General features: G+C 42.3%; 1 protein-coding gene across 4 annotated transcripts in view; it reads right to left on the bottom strand.

Moving 5' to 3' along the window:
* The window catches only part of LOC108787524 (cytochrome c1-like), a 27,218-nt gene extending 9,931 nt beyond the window's left edge, over window positions 1-17,287 (bottom strand). Inside the window, exons 1-4 of one of the 4 annotated variants that reach the window (XM_018557099.1) lie at window positions 16,961-17,287; window positions 13,322-13,325; window positions 4,551-4,732; window positions 2,931-2,979 (exon numbers count right to left, since the gene is read on the bottom strand). In XM_018557099.1, the coding sequence (XP_018412601.1) occupies window positions 2,933-2,979; window positions 4,551-4,732; window positions 13,322-13,325; window positions 16,961-17,219 (492 nt within the window). In that variant the 5' untranslated portion in view covers window positions 17,220-17,287 and the 3' untranslated portion in view covers window positions 2,931-2,932. Of the gene's footprint in view, window positions 1-2,930; window positions 2,980-4,550; window positions 4,734-12,859; window positions 12,866-13,321; window positions 13,326-16,960 lie in introns of all 4 variants that reach the window. The other 3 variants (XM_018557101.1, XM_018557100.1, XM_018557102.1) reach the window with 3 other exon arrangements.
* Window positions 17,288-17,911: the final 624 nt, after the last annotated feature.

Below are 17,911 nucleotides of genomic sequence, written 5' to 3'. Positions count from 1 at the left end.
CATTACAGAGGCTAATATAACTCGGCACGTACAGTGTAGGTGGCCAGTCATATAGCCACTTTGTGACGGGACGTACACTGTACGTCTCCCGTCACGAAGGGGTTAACTCAGGGCACCCTGCAGTATGCCAAAACTGACTTTTGGAAAAGAGGACGCTAAGGTATCCTGCAATGCAATGCAAGGTTCTAACATTTTGGGAGGAACAACACACTACATGGTGTTGGATGTTTGGAGGCTTTCCTTTGCACTACTATTTTAAAAACTAGAAAACTGAATGCTAAAAGTTCCACTTGTTCGAGATTGAATAAAGTTATTTTAGTTTGTGTCCTCCCGTTACCCTAAGGAGAACTATGGGGAAAAACACTGACCCCATAGTTCTCCTTTAACCATTTGCATCCTGTGATTCAACAGGCAAATTTCCAAACTCACTTCCTAATGCTGGGTAGTAAAGGCCGAGCACATAATGAGCCTGATTTACACAAGGAGATGGGAATGTTCATTCACAACAAGAGTGAAGATTCACTTAAAGGTGTTCTAAACCCTCCGTTTTTTTTGCCTATATCTACTGCTATTAAGCAGTAGATATAGGCAAACAGTTTTTTTTTTTTTTAAACCCCGCTTTAACAGCGGTTTAAACTTACATTGTTTTCGCTGCGCGCTCCCGCGCAGAGAATCCGAAACTGTTCGGGCGGCCGCAAAGCATCTTGGGGCGGGCGCATGCGCAGTTCGGATTTTCATCCGGGAGACGAGCAGGGACGCAAGGTAAGTCTATGGACGCGTGCAGTCGCATGCAGACGCCGCTGGATCGGAAGTGCCTGCAAGCAGAGAGGAGTCAGCGCTGGATCGGAGAGCCGCCGCACCGCTGGAGGGACAGATGAAAACATCAGGAAAGAAGAGGAAGATCGGATTAAGAGACATCATTTAAGGTAAGTGCTGACATCACCATTGGGGGGAGGCACGAGCGGGAAACCGGCTTTGAATGTAAACAGCCAGCGATGGCTGTTTACATACAAGCGTTCGGGCGTCTTTAGAGACGCCCGATCGATTGTAATATGCGGTCGGGTGTGCGCCCCCCTCCGCCGCCAGTGTGAGCCCGGGACCAGCACAGCAGCTCTGCGGCCGGAGATCAAACGGAGCTCAGTACACAAGCTCCGTTTGATCTCCTCTTCTGAATGCAGGCAGTGATGTGTATTACATCACTTCCTGCATGCCTCTGTCACTCTCCGTTACAGAAACCGGAGAGAAGCTGGTGAAGCAGGTCTCTGCTTCATCAGCTTCTCTGGGGGTCCCAAGGTGACATTAGGGGTCTTAAAGACCCCTCATGTCTCCATAAAGAGGACCTGTCACTGCAAATTGGCTATCACATAGGGAGCTTGTTTGCTCCCTATGTGATAGGAATAAAGTTCAGTGGGGAAAAAAAAAGGTTTAAAAAAATATAAGTTATAAAAAAAAATTAAAATTAAAAAATCACATATCAAAGCAATAAAAAAAAAATTAAAGTCCCCCAGCCCCACATGCACACGCAAACATGCGTCAAGCCCGCCTATGTGCGAAAACGCCGATTACATCCATTGCGCCGCACATGTTACATATCGCCACGAACGTCGGAATGAGAGCAATAACTCTAGGGCCATCATTCACTGATAACACTAAACTGATGAGCGGTAAAAGCTTTTAAAGCTTCAGCTATGGTCAATTTTGAATATGGTAGTTTTTTGCGATTTAACGGGTGCGCGCAATTTTAAAGCTTGACATGTTTGGTGTCTATTTACCTGACGTGACCCCGTCTTTTATAATTTACCAAAAATTTGGGTAATAATAAATGTTTTATAAACATAACGTAGGGAGAAGTTTTTTTTTTCAAAATTTTCGGTACTTTTTTCATTATATAGTAAAAAAAAAAAACATAGTGGTGATTAAATACCACCAAAAGAAAGCTCTTTCTATCCCCAAAAAATGGTATAAAATTCATTTCAGTAAAGCGTTGCATGACGGAATAAATGTCAGTCAAAGTACCGCAGCGCTGAACACTGAAAAATGGCCTGGACAGGAAGGGGGTGAAACACCCCGGTCAGCAAGTGGTTAATGACTTAATGTCACTTTAAGATACCCAATCATCTGCAGATGAAACAAAAAAGGACTTTCTTTTTAACATGATTAGATAACTGAAGTTAATCTTTCCTTTTTTTTGTTTGTTTTTTTAGTAAACATTCCCAACTCCTGAATAAATCAGTTTTAATGTCTTAAGAGATCAGAGTTCTTTTGTAAAAAGGAAAAGAGCAATTTCCCTCGACTGTATGATTTTACTAAGGGAACATTCCACAATATCAAAATACATTTTCTGACTAAACACAATTCTCAGTGGAGCTGGATGAAGAAAATATGTTCCAGCTGGCATGGAGACCGGTTCCATTTAAGTGGTATTTCGAAGCACAGGCTAGAAAATAAAAGCTCCAGAGTACTCAAATTAGCCTCCCTTTCTCCCATGGGCTAACTGTCTTATGCAACAAATATATACTGTTACCCAAAGCACTTTAAACATGCAGTATAAAGAGCACCTGTAGCGTTTAAGAACATGAAATGCCTCACAGGAGGCAGGTAAGGAATCCCCACCACTACCACCACCAGATTGAGGTTTTCCATATGACCTAGGTAACTTTTTCTTATGCATTTGTTCATCATATACTTAGCTTGAATACACTAGGATTGTGACAGGCTGAAAGCAGCCCAGCAAAGATAACATTAAATACAAATGAAAGGTCCTTGCAGATTTACCCCTCTCCCCTAAAACATTTGGCAGCCACCAATGTGAAGTCAAGCAGAATTGCAACTCTGGAAGTCTGTGATGAGCTCCCATTCACAACTAACAGTACACATGCTTCTAAGACAGAACAGTAAACAAAATGCATATCACAGTAAGTAAATATTACCTTTAGGAACTTGCAGCAGCAGCTCCAGATTCTACAGCCTCTTCACTCTCTACAATAAAAGAAACATTCTCATGTTTATTGTGACGTTGGACCACAAAAACCTCTCAATGGACAGTGTGAAAAAGTGTGAGGGCCATGAGGAAAAAAATGCTGTAAAGTGAGGAATATGAATACTTTTTTATTTATCAAATAAAATACAAAGTGCATAAAACAGATTAGTTTAGCCACATTTTGACTTTAAAACTGCATGAATTCACCTAGGTACACTTGCACAGTTTTGCTTATGGGAACTCGGCAGGTTCCAAGCATCTATGAAAACTAACCACAGTTTTTCTTAGGCTGTCTTGGTGGCTTCTGTCTTTCATATAATCCCACACAGACCTTATGATGTTGAGATCAGGGCTCTGTGGAGGCCATACTATCTTTTCCAAGATTCCTTCTTTTCACTGCAGGTAGTACCTAATGAGTTTTAAAGGAGAACTATGGGGTTAAGGCTTTTCCCCATAGTTCTCCTTAGGGTAACGGGAGGACACAAACTAGCGTCACCCTAGGCTCAGTATACCGCAAGCTATAGCTCGCGGTATACTGAGACGCCGCAGTATACCGCGAGCTGCTGCTCACGGTATACTGAGACGCCGCAGCTGAAGCGGATCCCGACAATTGTGCCGGGATCAGCCCAGCTGCGTGACTGACTGCTGGCTCTGCCTATCTAGAGGCAGAGCCAGCTGTACCCGCCCGCTCCCCTGTCCGTTCCGCCAGTCAGCGCCGGCGGAGCGGGGAGGGGGGAATCCAGCCCCTCCCCTGTCACGGCAGAGAGCCGTGACAGGATCGAGAGGTGAGCGAACCCGGTATGTGTTCGCTCACCTCCCGATCTACAGAGCCGACCTGTGACAGTCTCATTGTCACAGGTCGGCTAGAACTATGAGGTGAGTGAAAAGCACTCACCTCATAGTTCTCCTTTAATGTATGCTGGGGGTCATTGTCCTGCTGCAGAATGAAGGACCGATCAGACACCTCCATGATGGTATTCCATGATGTATAGGTATATGTTTCAGCATTGAGGAGACTATTAATTCTGACCAGATTCCATATGCAGAAATGCAGCCCCAAACCTGGATGGGACCTCCACCATGCTTCAATGTTACAGTAATATAAACAATGTAAAGTACTACACTTCATTGTAATGGAAGTAAATTGTATTACGTATCTCACTCTCGCCTACTGTTGAGGCTGATTAATTTGTACACCAATGAATTAACACTGACAAGGTTTATGTACCTGGAGGTAGCGATCCATTGGTACATGACTGAGGCCACTTTAGGGCTCACGTCAATGTTTTCAAATGCATTCTTTGACAAGAAGAGGCTGAGTTTGACCTGCTTTCCCTGCATTTTATACACACCTCAATAGGACAAGCTGCAGCCAAAGAAACACAGTGCAATGCAAAACAGGTCAAACACAGCCTCTGAACTGGCGTGTTTACTGCTTAATTAGAGCCAATGGGACTTTGCTGACCTGCATTTAATGTGTTTCAGACACAGGAAAACAACATCCAACAACATGAGTCTTTACCATAGAAAACTAAGGTGTTTTTACTACTGACTTCATTTTAGCACACACCTTCTGCTACAGATAAATTCTCCTCCACTGATTCTTCTGGTTTACGAGCTGAGAACTCTGACCAATCTTCTGCTGCTGAGGCCAGCTCCACTGGGATGTTGTCTGAACTTGCTTCAAGCACAGGAGAGGTCTCTGCAGCTACAGCCTCTACTACAGGTTCAGTATTTTCTTGTTCTACTAGATAAATAGAAAGATATTAATTTCATGCAACAAACCTTTCAAATCTTATAAATTTCAGATATAGATGATCTTCAATTGCATAACAATTCTCAAATATAAAATAAAATTAAAAAAAACACACAAAAACTCAACTCAAAAACGGTTATTTCTAGTAGGGACTGGATAAAAGTCAAAGAACCCAAATATTACAATGGTCCCCTTGTTATTTTTAACCAAAACTAGAGATTTTTTTTTAATGTATGATAATAGAATTAGTATAAGAAGTCTGAACACATCAGGCTCTTCCAGTTCAACATAAGAGCATTTAGGTTTCAGGACTAACAGGTGCCTACACCAGCCAGTTCAGTTAATTCACAATCTAAGTAATGCTTAAAAGTAGAATTAAAGTCTTGCTTTTTTACATATATCTACTGCTAGCAAGCAGTAGATATATGCAAAAACATTTAAAAAAAGAAAAAGAAGTTACCCAATAGGCAAACACTTACCTCGAACTCCGCCGCTTGCTCCCGGCTGTAAAGTCCAGCTACACCGAATGGCCATGCAGGAGCAAGTGGGCGGGTGCAGTGGAGGTCACCGGCGGGGAGAGGAGGAGAGCTACACTGAAAGTGAATGCACACATCGCCGGGAGCATGCACGTTGGACAGACACCGTAGGACACAGAAGACACCGTAGTCGGCTGAATCAGACACCGACACCAGTGCTAGAGGGACTGCTAAAAACTACTGGATGGAAGAAGATGATCGGATTAGAGGCCTCACTTAAGGCAAGTCCTTAAAGCAGGAATGAAGGGGGGGGGATTAGTTTAATGTCACTTTAAATGTATATTTGTAACTAAGTAAAACAAAGCAACCCCTAGCACTCCCTGCATGCCTCAGTTTCATTAGCAAGGGATAGTAGGAGTGGAACACAAGAACAGAGATAAGGGACCTGTGCCTTGTAATGTACGCCAAGAAAGGGATTTTATAGGCAAGACAAAAATCCTATTTTCTGAAGTTGGCATCAGGGCTGAACATCTACCTTGTAAAACATAACAAACATGTACACAGAAGACCAAGTTGCAGCTTACAGATCTGATAAACAGATGCCTGATGCTGAAAAGCCCATGAAGCACTTTTGACCGGGAAGGGAGAACCTTGCCCTTGAGGTCATAAGCTTGAATCATGAGCTGTCCAACCAGCTAGTAATAGCACAACTGGAAGCAGGCTGTCCCCTATTGGGATAATCAGGAATGACAAACAGAATCAGACTGTTGAAAGGGAGCTGTAGCTGAAACTCAAACGACATGCACCCATCTGCCAACTATGGAAGACATTTTTACCTAAAAATCGGACATAGCAGCAGAAATTTTTTCCCTGGACAAGAGAGAGGAGGCTGTCACTCAGATGGAGTTGTTACTCAGAAGAAAGACTCGAAGCAGATAAACTCAAGCAGATGTAAACATTACAGGCCAGAACCACTTCTTCCTGGCAGGGTCCAGGTACAGCACCCTATGGCAAAGCTGAGCAGTATGCAATCCGGAAGTTGCAAAAGTGAGCCCTAGTGCTTCTGGAGGAACTTAACAATTCTGCTAGCAGCAAAAAATCTTGATGAAAGAAAAGAATGTAAAAAAGGATAAGGTTTCAGTTCTCCTAAGGGCAGTAGCAAAGAACTGAGGCATACTGGGAGTGGGAGGGATTATACTGGGCTGGCCTTATAGCTTTGTTTTGTCAGTGTCCAACCTCCTGGCAAGAGAAGGTGGCAGCATAACCCAGTGTTCCTAAAAACATGTCCCGTGTGCCAGAATGCATGAACAAGAGATTATTTTATTTGTTATGTAATCTATAAACAAAGACATAAATACATTTAAAAACCCTTTGTTTATTTCTTTCGTTTGACCAGTGTTAGTTTTTTAAAAGTCATATTGCGATGAATAAAATGTATAACTTCTATTCTATAATTTGTTCCATTTAAAATGACACTGGTACAGAGCATGGCAAAATATTTGCAATTTGTTTTTTTTATTGTATGGATTTATCTTTATAATACACTGAAAAAAATGAAGAAAACAAATGAAAATGAAAAAAGGTTAAAAATAAAATGGTGCAAAACAAGAGAAAGAAAAAAAAGGGGAAAAAAAAAAACTATAGCTAAAGAGAGAAGGGAAAGAAGGAATTAATTGGGGATGAAAAGGGTTAACTTAGAGTTAAGCGGTTAAATCCTAATACAGTTTATTCAAATAACTATAATCATTGGATCGAACGGTGAGGGGTTTCAGGATTTTGATTCGGTCTACACTGAGTGGCCACATTATTATGACAACCCCATCAGTACTTCGTTGGGCCACCTTTTGCCTTCAATACTGCGGCGATTCTTCTTGGCATTGACTCCACGAGATGTTGAAAGGTGATGCGAGGAATCTGACACCATGCCTGATGAATAGCACTGTCCAGTTCTGTGAGATTTGATGGTTGTTGAACTAGCTGCCTGATGACTCTTTCAACTTCGTCCCACAAATGCTCAATTGGATTGAGATCTGGTGATTGTGGGGGACACCTAAGCAAGGTAAAGTCTCCCTCATGTTCTTGAAACCACTCCTGCACAATACGAGCACCGTGGCATGGCGCATTGTCTTGTTGAAAGAAGTCATCTCCATTGGGATACGCCATCAACATGATAGGATGAACATGATCGGCAATGATACTTTGGTATGTTGTGCTATTCAGACGTTGTTCCACATGAATTAAAGGGCCCAAATCATGCCAGGAAAACATGCCCCAAACCATAACACTGCCCCCACCAGCTTGAAGGGTTGTACTCATGCATGTGGGGCACATGCTTTCATGCTGTTTCCGCCAAATTCTCACTCTGCCATCTGCATGATGCAATTGGAAACGTGATTCATCGGACCACATTACTTTTTTCCAATGCTCAACTGTCCAATCCTTGTGTTCCTGTGCGAATTGGAGACGTTTTATCTTGTTAACTGCAGACAGCAAAGGTGTTCGAACAGGCCTTCGGCTTCCATATCCCATACGATGCAGTGTACGGCGAACAGTGCGTTCAGAGATCATTTGAGAGGATCCCTGATTAAGATCTGCAGTAATTTGATGCACTGTTGTCCTTCTGTTGTCTTGTACCAGTCTTGCTACTCTCCGTTCTGCCCTAACATTGACTAGTTGCTGACGGCCACAATTCGCACGTTCAGACCCAGATTTTCGGCTGACAGTCCAGTCTTTAAACACTTTAACAACAGCTGCTCTTGAACATTTAATGAATTCTGCTGTTTTGCTGATACTCGCTCCTTGGCTCCGAGCGCCAACAATCATCCCACGTTCAAAGGCTGTTAAATCGTGTTGTTTAACCATATCTTAAGAAAAAAATCACTTCTACTGTCGTGGTAAACAATCTGCTTCCCTATTTATAATGGACTGGCCCTCTAGCAACTTCAGCGCAAAATTATAGCTAATTTGCCTACAAACGTCAGGTGGTCATAATAATCTGGCCACTCAGTGTATGTCTCCATTAGGGATATTCACTCTCTCTGATTATCCTGATCATTAATGTCATTGGGAATGAAAGTGAGGGTAAATCCAAATTTTTAGTATCCACCAGAACATGAAAAGTCTTACAATGGGGAGAGGAAAGGAAATCTCCCTAATGATATTAAGATGGCAAGCAAAACGCAAAAAAATGGGGTCTAAACTAGGGATGCAGCGATACCGTTTTTTCGGTATTGAGTACGAGTCCCGATTTTTTTTTTTTGGTACTCGCCGATACCGAGTATCATTGCCATGTGTCCCGATTATAAGGAAGTCAGCCGGCGGATCATGAATATACTGTACATTCTGTATAATATCAAAGTTTGCTTGATGAAGATGTGATGCCATCTGTCCAAAAAGCTGAAACTTAACGGGAAAAAGCTCTTTTAACACGTTAATAGTGTATTTTACCCCAAAATTACTGGTTTGAAAAACATTTGCGCAAATACCGTGAGACATGAAAATTGCAACTAGCATTTCTGCTGTCAGAAAACATATAATTGTTTGGGGATTTTAAGCTTTCTAGTCAAAAATTCAGCAAGTGGTAAATGATCCGAAGCACACTAGGAAATCCACCAAAGAATGTCTCAAGAAGCAAATACTGTATAACGGGCTATGGACTGCCCTACTCAAACCCTGATATGATTTCCATAAAAATTGTAGGGGGACTTTGAAACAGGCAGTTAATGCAATGCAACCCTCAAATATTGCATTAAAGTTGCATGGAGATGTGGTCAAAATGTTTGATGTTGATGTCAGACACTGGTGGGCAGTTATACAAAATGCCTATGAGAAGTAATTTCGGAACAATACCAGCTTCTGATACATTAGGAGTACTTCTTTTTACACAGTACACAATTACAACTATTGATATTTTGTTGAAAACATCATTGAAAAGGAAATGGTTTTACTCAAGTATATCACCTTTACCAGTAGGTAGGAGTGTACTTAATATTTCACATGTCTGTATATGTCAATGTAAACTAGTTCAAAATGTGTAACAGTGCAAAGAAATATGTGAAAAACACACTGATTAGCGCAGAGCACAGACCAATGACCACAGATAATAGGTCAGAACCTGTCAAGCAGCCAATGACGGAGCCTTTCTTAATGCATGATGACATATTGAAGCTGACACAGTGAAACCAAATGAAGCTAATGTAATTTAACACAGACTAGAGTAATCCGTGAGGAATGTTTACTTGTGTAAAGCATACAGGTCAAAAGATATTTTTTTAGACTATAGCCTCAACTCAGATGTCGGGATGTTCTCAGACGCAGACAGCTCTTGACTGGATATTAGTGCATCAGTACAAAAAATTATAGCGACTAACCGATCTGTCCAATTTCTGATCCGCACCCCATCTTTTTTAATGAGGAGATTATGTGTACACATTCACGAGGAGCCAATTGCTAGTGCAGCATAGACACTTCTGGACCCATATATACATATTACGCTATCTCCTTTGAAACAAATAGAATACAGTTTAGTAATCAGACATACCATGTCATGGGGCAACACACAGCCCCTTGTAAGACTACAGAAATATGCATTTAGAGCAGTTGAGTAACATACCTTGTGTGACAAGAGCAGTTACAATGGCCAGTCTTTTTTTACGCTGTTACATTTAGTATAAGTTGACACGGCATCTAATTATCTTCTGTGGTTGTGTAGTCATGCAGTGAGTTACACACCATGCGAAAAATAGGTCAGAACCTACCTATGGTGCGGCCTGGGTTCCTAAACCCTTAAAAGTGTACTAAATGCAGATCCCACTGAAATGAATGAAACGCAGTGCAAACATTAAGTAGCTGGAGTCACACTGCACAGTTTACACAGCCTATAGTCTATCCAGATATTACATAAGGAACCTGTACTGAGCAAATGCTGCCATTACTGAACACTCCTTTTGGAATTGCTAGTTGACTGGCTGTTATGTTGAGTCAAAGGCTTCAATATGTGTACTCAGAGCCGGACTTACCAATAGGTAGTAGACATGTGCCTATAGATGGCAAAAAGGTAAACAAGCAGCTTTTGCATTAACAGTTATGAGTCGCAATTGTTTTCTGTTATGAGGATGAATAGTAATCTCATATAAGGATATTTACACAGTATAGTGATAGTATTTTAAGCACGGTTACCAGGGAAACATGTAAATGTTGTATCAAAGAGGAGATTCTAACAGAAGAGTGTAAGAGCAACAAATTGTGTGCCTACAGACTCCAAGGATGAAAATCACGGGGGATTGGGGAAGGCTCTGATAGACTTCTTCAGTTCAGCATATCAGTGAATGACCATCTTTAGACTTTAAGTCCACTTTAAAGCTTAAAAATAAACAATTTACTAATGAAATATTTATATGACTATAAGTGCATGAAACATTCCTCTAGTAATGCCTCCTCATCATACTGTTTTACACATTGTGTAGCAGGCACTGAACTCAACAATGCAGCTAACTGGCCCTACGAAAGCTATCATACAGCCAGGAAAACGTGAAATAAGTTACTTTACAATAATGCATCTATTAAAGTTTCTTTCCACTTTTGCAGCCAAGTTTGAGAACCCTCCAGTATACATTTAAGTGTTCCCATTCACACAGCAAACATAATAAAAGCTTCAGAATAATGTGCAATATACCTGTACATCCTGATCTTGAAGTGGTTACACCTGCTGCAGCCGTGAACTCTCCATAAAGAGAACCTGTCACCTGCCAATGCTTTTACATAGGATAGGATTGCATAGGATTGTATGTAAACAGCGAGTGTGCCACACACGTTAGGGATCGATATTTTTTTTTTATATAACCTAATATTTGAATTCTGCTATGTAAAGGGGAACATGTAACAAATATAAAAGTAAGCGTTGCACCAATTTTGCTGCAAAAGGGGAAGTATACTTTAGGGTTTACATTATAAAAACAATATCCTCCAGCAACAATTACTACAGTGTCAGCTCTCATCAGCTGAGTACACTCCCCCATTCTAAATAGCAAATATTATGCACTTTATTTCTGCTATACCCTTTTCAAAACGATAATATCTCCCACTGGGAGCAAGAAATTCTATTAGAGTTGGTGATTTTATTCCTCTGTCTTACAATGTCAATTGTTTATATGGCACTTACTCCTGAAATGGCAATGTTCTAATTATACAGTATGATGTGCAGTTTATAAACGGAGTTCACCCTAGTAGGCAAAAACACTACATTAGGATGTCTTGGAGGACACTGCATAAACCCTTTGGGTCATGGGACAAGGCTCTCTGCAATTACTGGCTGTTGTGTTATTAAAATAGAATTGACTCAAAGTAATCTTTACTAAGGTCCTTTAATACAGTATAGGTAAAGCGCAAACCCTTTTGCTGTTTTTTATAGAATGTGGAAGGATTAAAACCCCTGTCAGCTTTTAAATGCTGTTTGTGAGTTTCACTGTCACTATTGGTCCTGGTGAGCATTGTCAGAGGGTGTTGTCACCAGAATAGGAGATGGAGAAATCTTTCAAAAGTGACACCTATTTTGTTTAGGAGCAGATATCCCCTCACCTTGCAGAGCTCTCCTCTCCTCTTCCTGTACTATGTCGGAGGCAGAAAGGGAAGGTAAAGTTTCCGATGGTACAGAGACAGCAAAAAAGGAAAAAAACACAGGTGCTTAATGTGTATGTAAACCCTCATAATAAGCTTCTTTAATTTGCTCCTTTTGGTCCATTACGTAAAGAAAAATATCTGTTAACCCTTCCAGAAATCTTGTGAGCTGATACCTTCCTGTGCTCTCTGCCTCTGCTGCACCATTATCAGTTACATTGCTCCCATCTATCTCTGTGGACTGCAGTCCTCCAAGGGTGACAATGCTGCTTCCCCATAAATATAGTACAGTGAGTCAGCATTGTCAGCCTAGGATAACAAGTGGGTTACTAGCAGGATCACCATGTGAAAATATAAAAAAAGAAAAGTCCTAAAAACTAAACAATTTATGCAGCCACCACATCTGAGGACTGGTAAGCGGCAATAATTGACTTACAGTGAAATCGTTTTCTTGGAATTCATTAAGGAACGCAAATTGAACTGATTCTGGTGCATTGGGTTATCATGCTGCTGCCTTTAGGAGATTGAAGACTGGCAAACTGTAAGACAGCCTAGAATAACCCCTCCTACTTCAATCATGCAAAGCAATAGTGGGAGCGGATCATAACATAGGGGAGGGGACCTTTTGTTTTTTAATGTATTTCAAGAAAAGTATTTTACAGTTAGTCAAAAATCTTGCTTTCTTTATTATTTTTTAAAGGCGCACAGGATGGAGTAATTGAGGTTTACAGGGACCTCCAAAAAGCAGTCCAACTAAGGGGTGGACAACACAGAAAACAACGCTAGCAGGCCCACATTTAACAAGTTGGCAGAGGTAGCCCAAAAGAGCTCACAGAGCTGCTGGAAGATTGTAACATTGTAGCGTAGATGGAGGAATCTGTTGCACTTTTTCCATCTGACCATGGAAAATTTGCAGATTATATATAAGTGTATGGCCAGTTTTAGAGATCAGAGAAACAGATGCCTGATGCTAAAAAGTGCATGAAGCACTAACTGATCCAGTAGAGTGTGTTTTGACAGGCACGGTGGAACCTTGTCCTTAAGTTTATAGGTTTTTTAATCCATGTGTAGATACTGGAAGAAGGAGCAGGCTTTCCCCCACGGGGACACACAGGAATGACAAAAAGAGTTAAGACTGTCTAAAGGCAACTGTAGCCGAGAGAGACAGAATTAAACAGAAAGATGGGAGAACAATGTGCACAAAGGACTTCACTAAGGAGTGGGAGGCAAGTAAGCAGCCATTGAAGGAAAAACACTCAAGGCCAAATCTAGACCATACCAGAGAAGACAGGATTCCTCCCACAGAGTAGTTTCTGGGATGGAGCTTCCTTGCTTTGCATCATGAGTGCCTTCTAACATTTGATGTTAGACTTTACGAGAGGATGATTTACAAGCCTTTAGGAGCATAGGGAAAAAAATAAATCAGGTAGGTCCCTATCTTATAGAAACTGGGCCTAAACACCCATGCTATTAAAGCCAGCTACTGAGAAGTAGGCTACTCAACCAGTCCCTGGGACTGAAAACCAGTCATTGGGACAGAAGATCCTGATGATCTGGGGGTGTTTACAGAAGGTCTGCCAGGAGTCTGACAAGGTCCGAGTACCCCATCTGCCTGGGCCAGTTCCATGAAAATTACTGGAACACCTTGATCCTGCAGAGCAGATGAGAAAGATATTATAGAAGAGGAAAGGCATATATCAGATTAAACTGATCTCACTGAGACACCAGAGCATCCACTGCTATATCTAGAGGATCCCTGGACCTGGAGACAAACGTGGTAAACCACTGTAAACCACTTCCATAGCACTGTCTGACTATACCCAAGTCAAGAAGTCTAGTGTTGAAGGGATAACCAAATCACTCTGAGCTGCCTCTGGCAAGTACATTTATTGCACCGGGAAAGTTTCCAGGACTCCTGCCCAGCCCCACAAGCTAGAATTTGTTGTGAGAACCTTCCAGACCAGTAGGAGACTGCATGGCTAGACTCATGAGCCGCCAGGCAAGGGTAAGCCTGGTCTTCGGAGTCATGTGTATGTTATGATCCAGAGACTGAGCCTTCCTGTCCCATGTAGCCAGAAACTTGGGTTGGAGTGGTCTGGAGTGAAATTGGGCACAATATCATTAAGTCAAGAACCCTCATGCACAAGAGGAAGGTAGGTTGGCTCCTTAACCGTGAGTTTTGTAGTTTTTTTTTTTCTGTGAAAGACCTTGGACATAGCAGTATCAAGAAGATTTATCTGCAGTGTTTGACCAGTTTGTTGGACATTGACTGACAGTGTCTGAGTCCATCATCCAGGTATTCCACTCGGGGAATGCCCCAGAAGGAGAGCAAGTACAGGGGCTATTACCTTGGTGCAGTGGATAAACCAAAAGGAAAAAGCAGCAACTTAGGGTGCCCATCGCAAAACAAAGGAAACAATGTGCCAGAAAATTGGGACATGCAAGTAGGTATCTTTGATTACCTCAGAGGCCAAAAAGTCTTCTGGATGAAGGGAAGCAATAACTGACATATGGTATGTTTGTACCCAAAGGAAGGTGTTGATAACCTTTAGATCCAAAATGGGGCAAATGAGCCTTCTGGAGTAGTGGCTATGATCCCTTAAGAAAGAAGTAGTGTGGAGATCTGCTAGTCTTTGTGGGGACTTTACCTGGTTTGACAACATGTAGCAGGATGGAGGCAGAGTTTGAAATTCTAGCTTGTACCCCCTGGGTACCACGTTTGGAACCCAAGCAACCGAAATGTCTTAGAATCAGGTGACCACAAAGGCCGACAGACATCTCCCTACTCCGACAAAGTGGGGGCATCCCCCCATTGCAAGGACTTGTTTGTGAGATCTGAAGATTTGGGTGTTCAGAATTTGTGGCAGAATCAAGTACCAGACTTGGCCTTGGAGGCCTAAGTGAAAAGAAAGGAACTCTTCCTAGCCTCTGAGGTAGGTTTGTTAGACTGGGGCTTAGCCTTCTTGTTGCAATTGATTGTCACATGATTTGCCAGAGGGGTTGAAGGGCTCTGCAGCAAATCACATCACATAAAGTGTCTAGGAGAGCACCTCAGTGGAGCCCAGTGCCCCTAGGCTACATTACAGGCCTCCCTACTTCTGCCTCACATCTGGGTAGAGCCTCCATGGCTATGGCAAAGGATCAGCCAATCCAGAAAGTTGCACAATAAGCTATTCTGCCTCTGCAGCAACAGTAGACTCTTGCTAGAAGAAAAATTATTTTGATAAAAAAAGATAAACCTAATATACCAGAATTGCTTCACCCTGTGTGCCTTAATGTATACTAAAGAAACAAATTTTTTTGTTCTGAGGTTTAGATACACTTAACCATTCTCTATTGCAACGGTTCTCAACCTGTGGGTTGCGACCCAAAAGTGGTTCGCCGCCCCCTCTTGAGTGGGTCGCCGCAGTGTTGGTCACTCCCCAGCCGCCTGATGTCGCTGCAGCAGTCAGCGGGGAGGAACAGAGAGAGGGATGCGAGTGAGAACGACACATGAACAGTAGGTGAGGAGGTTCCCTTCCCGCCGATACTGCTTCACTGACTACCATGGGCCGTCTGTATAATTCGGCCAGGAGGGGGCCCATCAATGCTGGCTGTGTTCGTTGTCTCGGCTTCCATTGTCTGCTTCATCCACTCTGCACACCTAACTTTCCCGTGCGCTGTCACCAGGCTCCGCTGTAAATGAGCAGCATGTCTTGCCTGGAGAGCCGCTCCGACCCCTCTAATCCCGGCCACCTATTTCTGCTGCTGGCTGCTGTGCCTATTAAGGAGGCAGAGCCGGCACTCTAATTATGGGGCTGCAGCCCTTGGAGTTCAGGCACACAAGGCAGAGCTGGATGTGAGGTTGACACAGTACAAAGTGGAAGGATGGTATAGAATAGGAGGGAGGGTGGTACAATTCAGGGGGTAGGATGGTACAGTACACAGGTAAAGGATGGCATAGGACAGGGTAGAGGGCAGCACCATTCTGTTTACTATGCGATTGACATTGTGTAGTTTTGCTTCACCCCTGCTGTACGCCGCACAACCTCTCCCTTTTTTGGGATGCTGTGATGGAGAGGGGAATAGCATGGTGGGTGCAGGGCAAGTAGGTAGTGTGACAGGGCGAGGTGTGGCGAGTAGGGGACGTGGCGTGGGGGTAAGGGTGGGGCGGCCCAAAAAAATGTTTGCTCAGGGTCCAATAAATATTAAAAGGCGGCCCTGCTGACCACTTCAGAGATATTACTCAGTGTTAAGCTTAATTTTAATGCTAATTCTGGGGACCTTAAAACGGTTAATTAGGACTGACTTGTAACCTGCTCTTCAACATGCAGCGGCCGTGTCATCTCTAAATTTTACGTTGGGGGTCACCACAACTTGGCAAATGTTCCAAGGGGTCCCGGCCCTAGAAAGGTTGAGAACCACTGCTCTATTGTATCCTAAAATAAAAAAAAGCAAGATTTTAGTTTTTCATAATCTACTAATATCTCAGAGACAAAGCAGATGTTAAATGGATGTTCCTGTCAGACAACAATAATAATTAAAAAAAAGCTGAACCCCAGGCAAACAAGTACATATACAGATTAAACACGAGAGCTGTTTTACCTGTCAAAAGGGATTGTATTTCTGTCCATCCAGTCCTGAGATCTACACAGCTCTGATGCTCCAGTTTGGAGTTGCTGCCCGATAGGTGAGTGGACCTGATCATTCTATGCCGACGTTTCACTTTGCTTACCCCAAGTGAATGGACAGTGAAAAAAGAAGCAGGACGCTGTTGAGCTCATCCTGCTACCAGCATGCTCTTTGCACTACAGCAAACCTGAATAGATCCATGTGCTTCTCCCTCCCCGTCTCTGAGCTCTGCTGTACAGTAGACAAGAGGCTGATACTAAATTGAATTCAGGTACTTCTCAGACTTGCATTTAAAAAATACATGTAAATGATGGATTAATAATTATAGAGTTGCATTATTTGTGCCTTTTATATCTGCCTGGAGTTCAGCTTCAATAATGGTATTTGATCCACTGAGCTTATTCTTGTATGCACTCCCTTTCAAATAAGCAATTGTATATACCTCAGCTTAGCCAAAAACATTTCTACAAAGAGATGATACAGGGAGGAAAAATTAAAATCAGCACAAAATCCCTCTTTAACCTTGCTCGGTAGAGGCCTCTGGGCTTGCTGCTGGCTCCTCCTCTAACGGTGATGCGGAAGATTCCTCTTCAGTCAAAGGTTGCTCCTGCTCCAAAGGTGTAGCGGGGATAGCTTCCTGTTCCGTGACCTCTTCTGCTGCAGCTTCCACTATACCTGCTTCTACAGACTCCTCAATTGTTTCAGAGGCTTCCTTGGTTTCCACAGCAACACCTTTTAAAGGATTTGAGTAAATATGTTGCAGCTCCACTACAAAACACATAAATATCCAAGGAGCGCACACAAGCACCTATGCAAAATGAAGAGCTTGAGCATATCTAGGGGCACAAGCTGCTGAATACATCACGCCTCATGTTTTTAAGAAGAATCACTTTGGCTAAATGGGAAATCCTTATAAAATCATGTCAGAACATTTAATAACGCTCTCAGAGAATTGTGGAATTTGGTTTGATTTTAACAAATTGATTTTGGAATGGCGTTTCTCAAACTTCATCAACCGTTAGAATTTTGTTCGTTCATCGATCCTGCTGCTTCCAATTTTGTTGTCACTACAGTTGACATTGGTCATCTATTTCACCCCGTTAATTATTAGGAAATAGTTCAGACAATGGAAATTTCAAATTAAATTCTACTGGTGTGTAGCCAGAATAAGACCTATGAGGTAACAGATAAATGTAGAAACACACAGGTTGTATAGCTTCATTAGAAATCAATTCATGCACCATGTAGATGTTAATAGCGCCGACATACAAAGCAAGTAATTGCTAGATGTCCATATTCTTATGGTTGATCTCAGTGACCTAGAGTTTTACACCGAGCCTTGTAAGAAATACAGCTTATTTTTTTAGTCAAATATTGTTAAACTTATTTAAGAGAGCCTACACATTCCAATGGCTACTACTCATGCTTTTACCCCCAGCGGAGTATGGGAAGACTGCTTTAACACCAAATGTT

Source organism: Nanorana parkeri, unplaced genomic scaffold, assembly GCF_000935625.1.
Source record: "Nanorana parkeri isolate BGI_ZX_2015 unplaced genomic scaffold, ASM93562v1 scaffold267, whole genome shotgun sequence".
NCBI classification, from domain to species: Eukaryota; Metazoa; Chordata; class Amphibia; order Anura; family Dicroglossidae; genus Nanorana; species Nanorana parkeri.
This window is presented reverse-complemented; position numbering and strand designations above follow the sequence as displayed.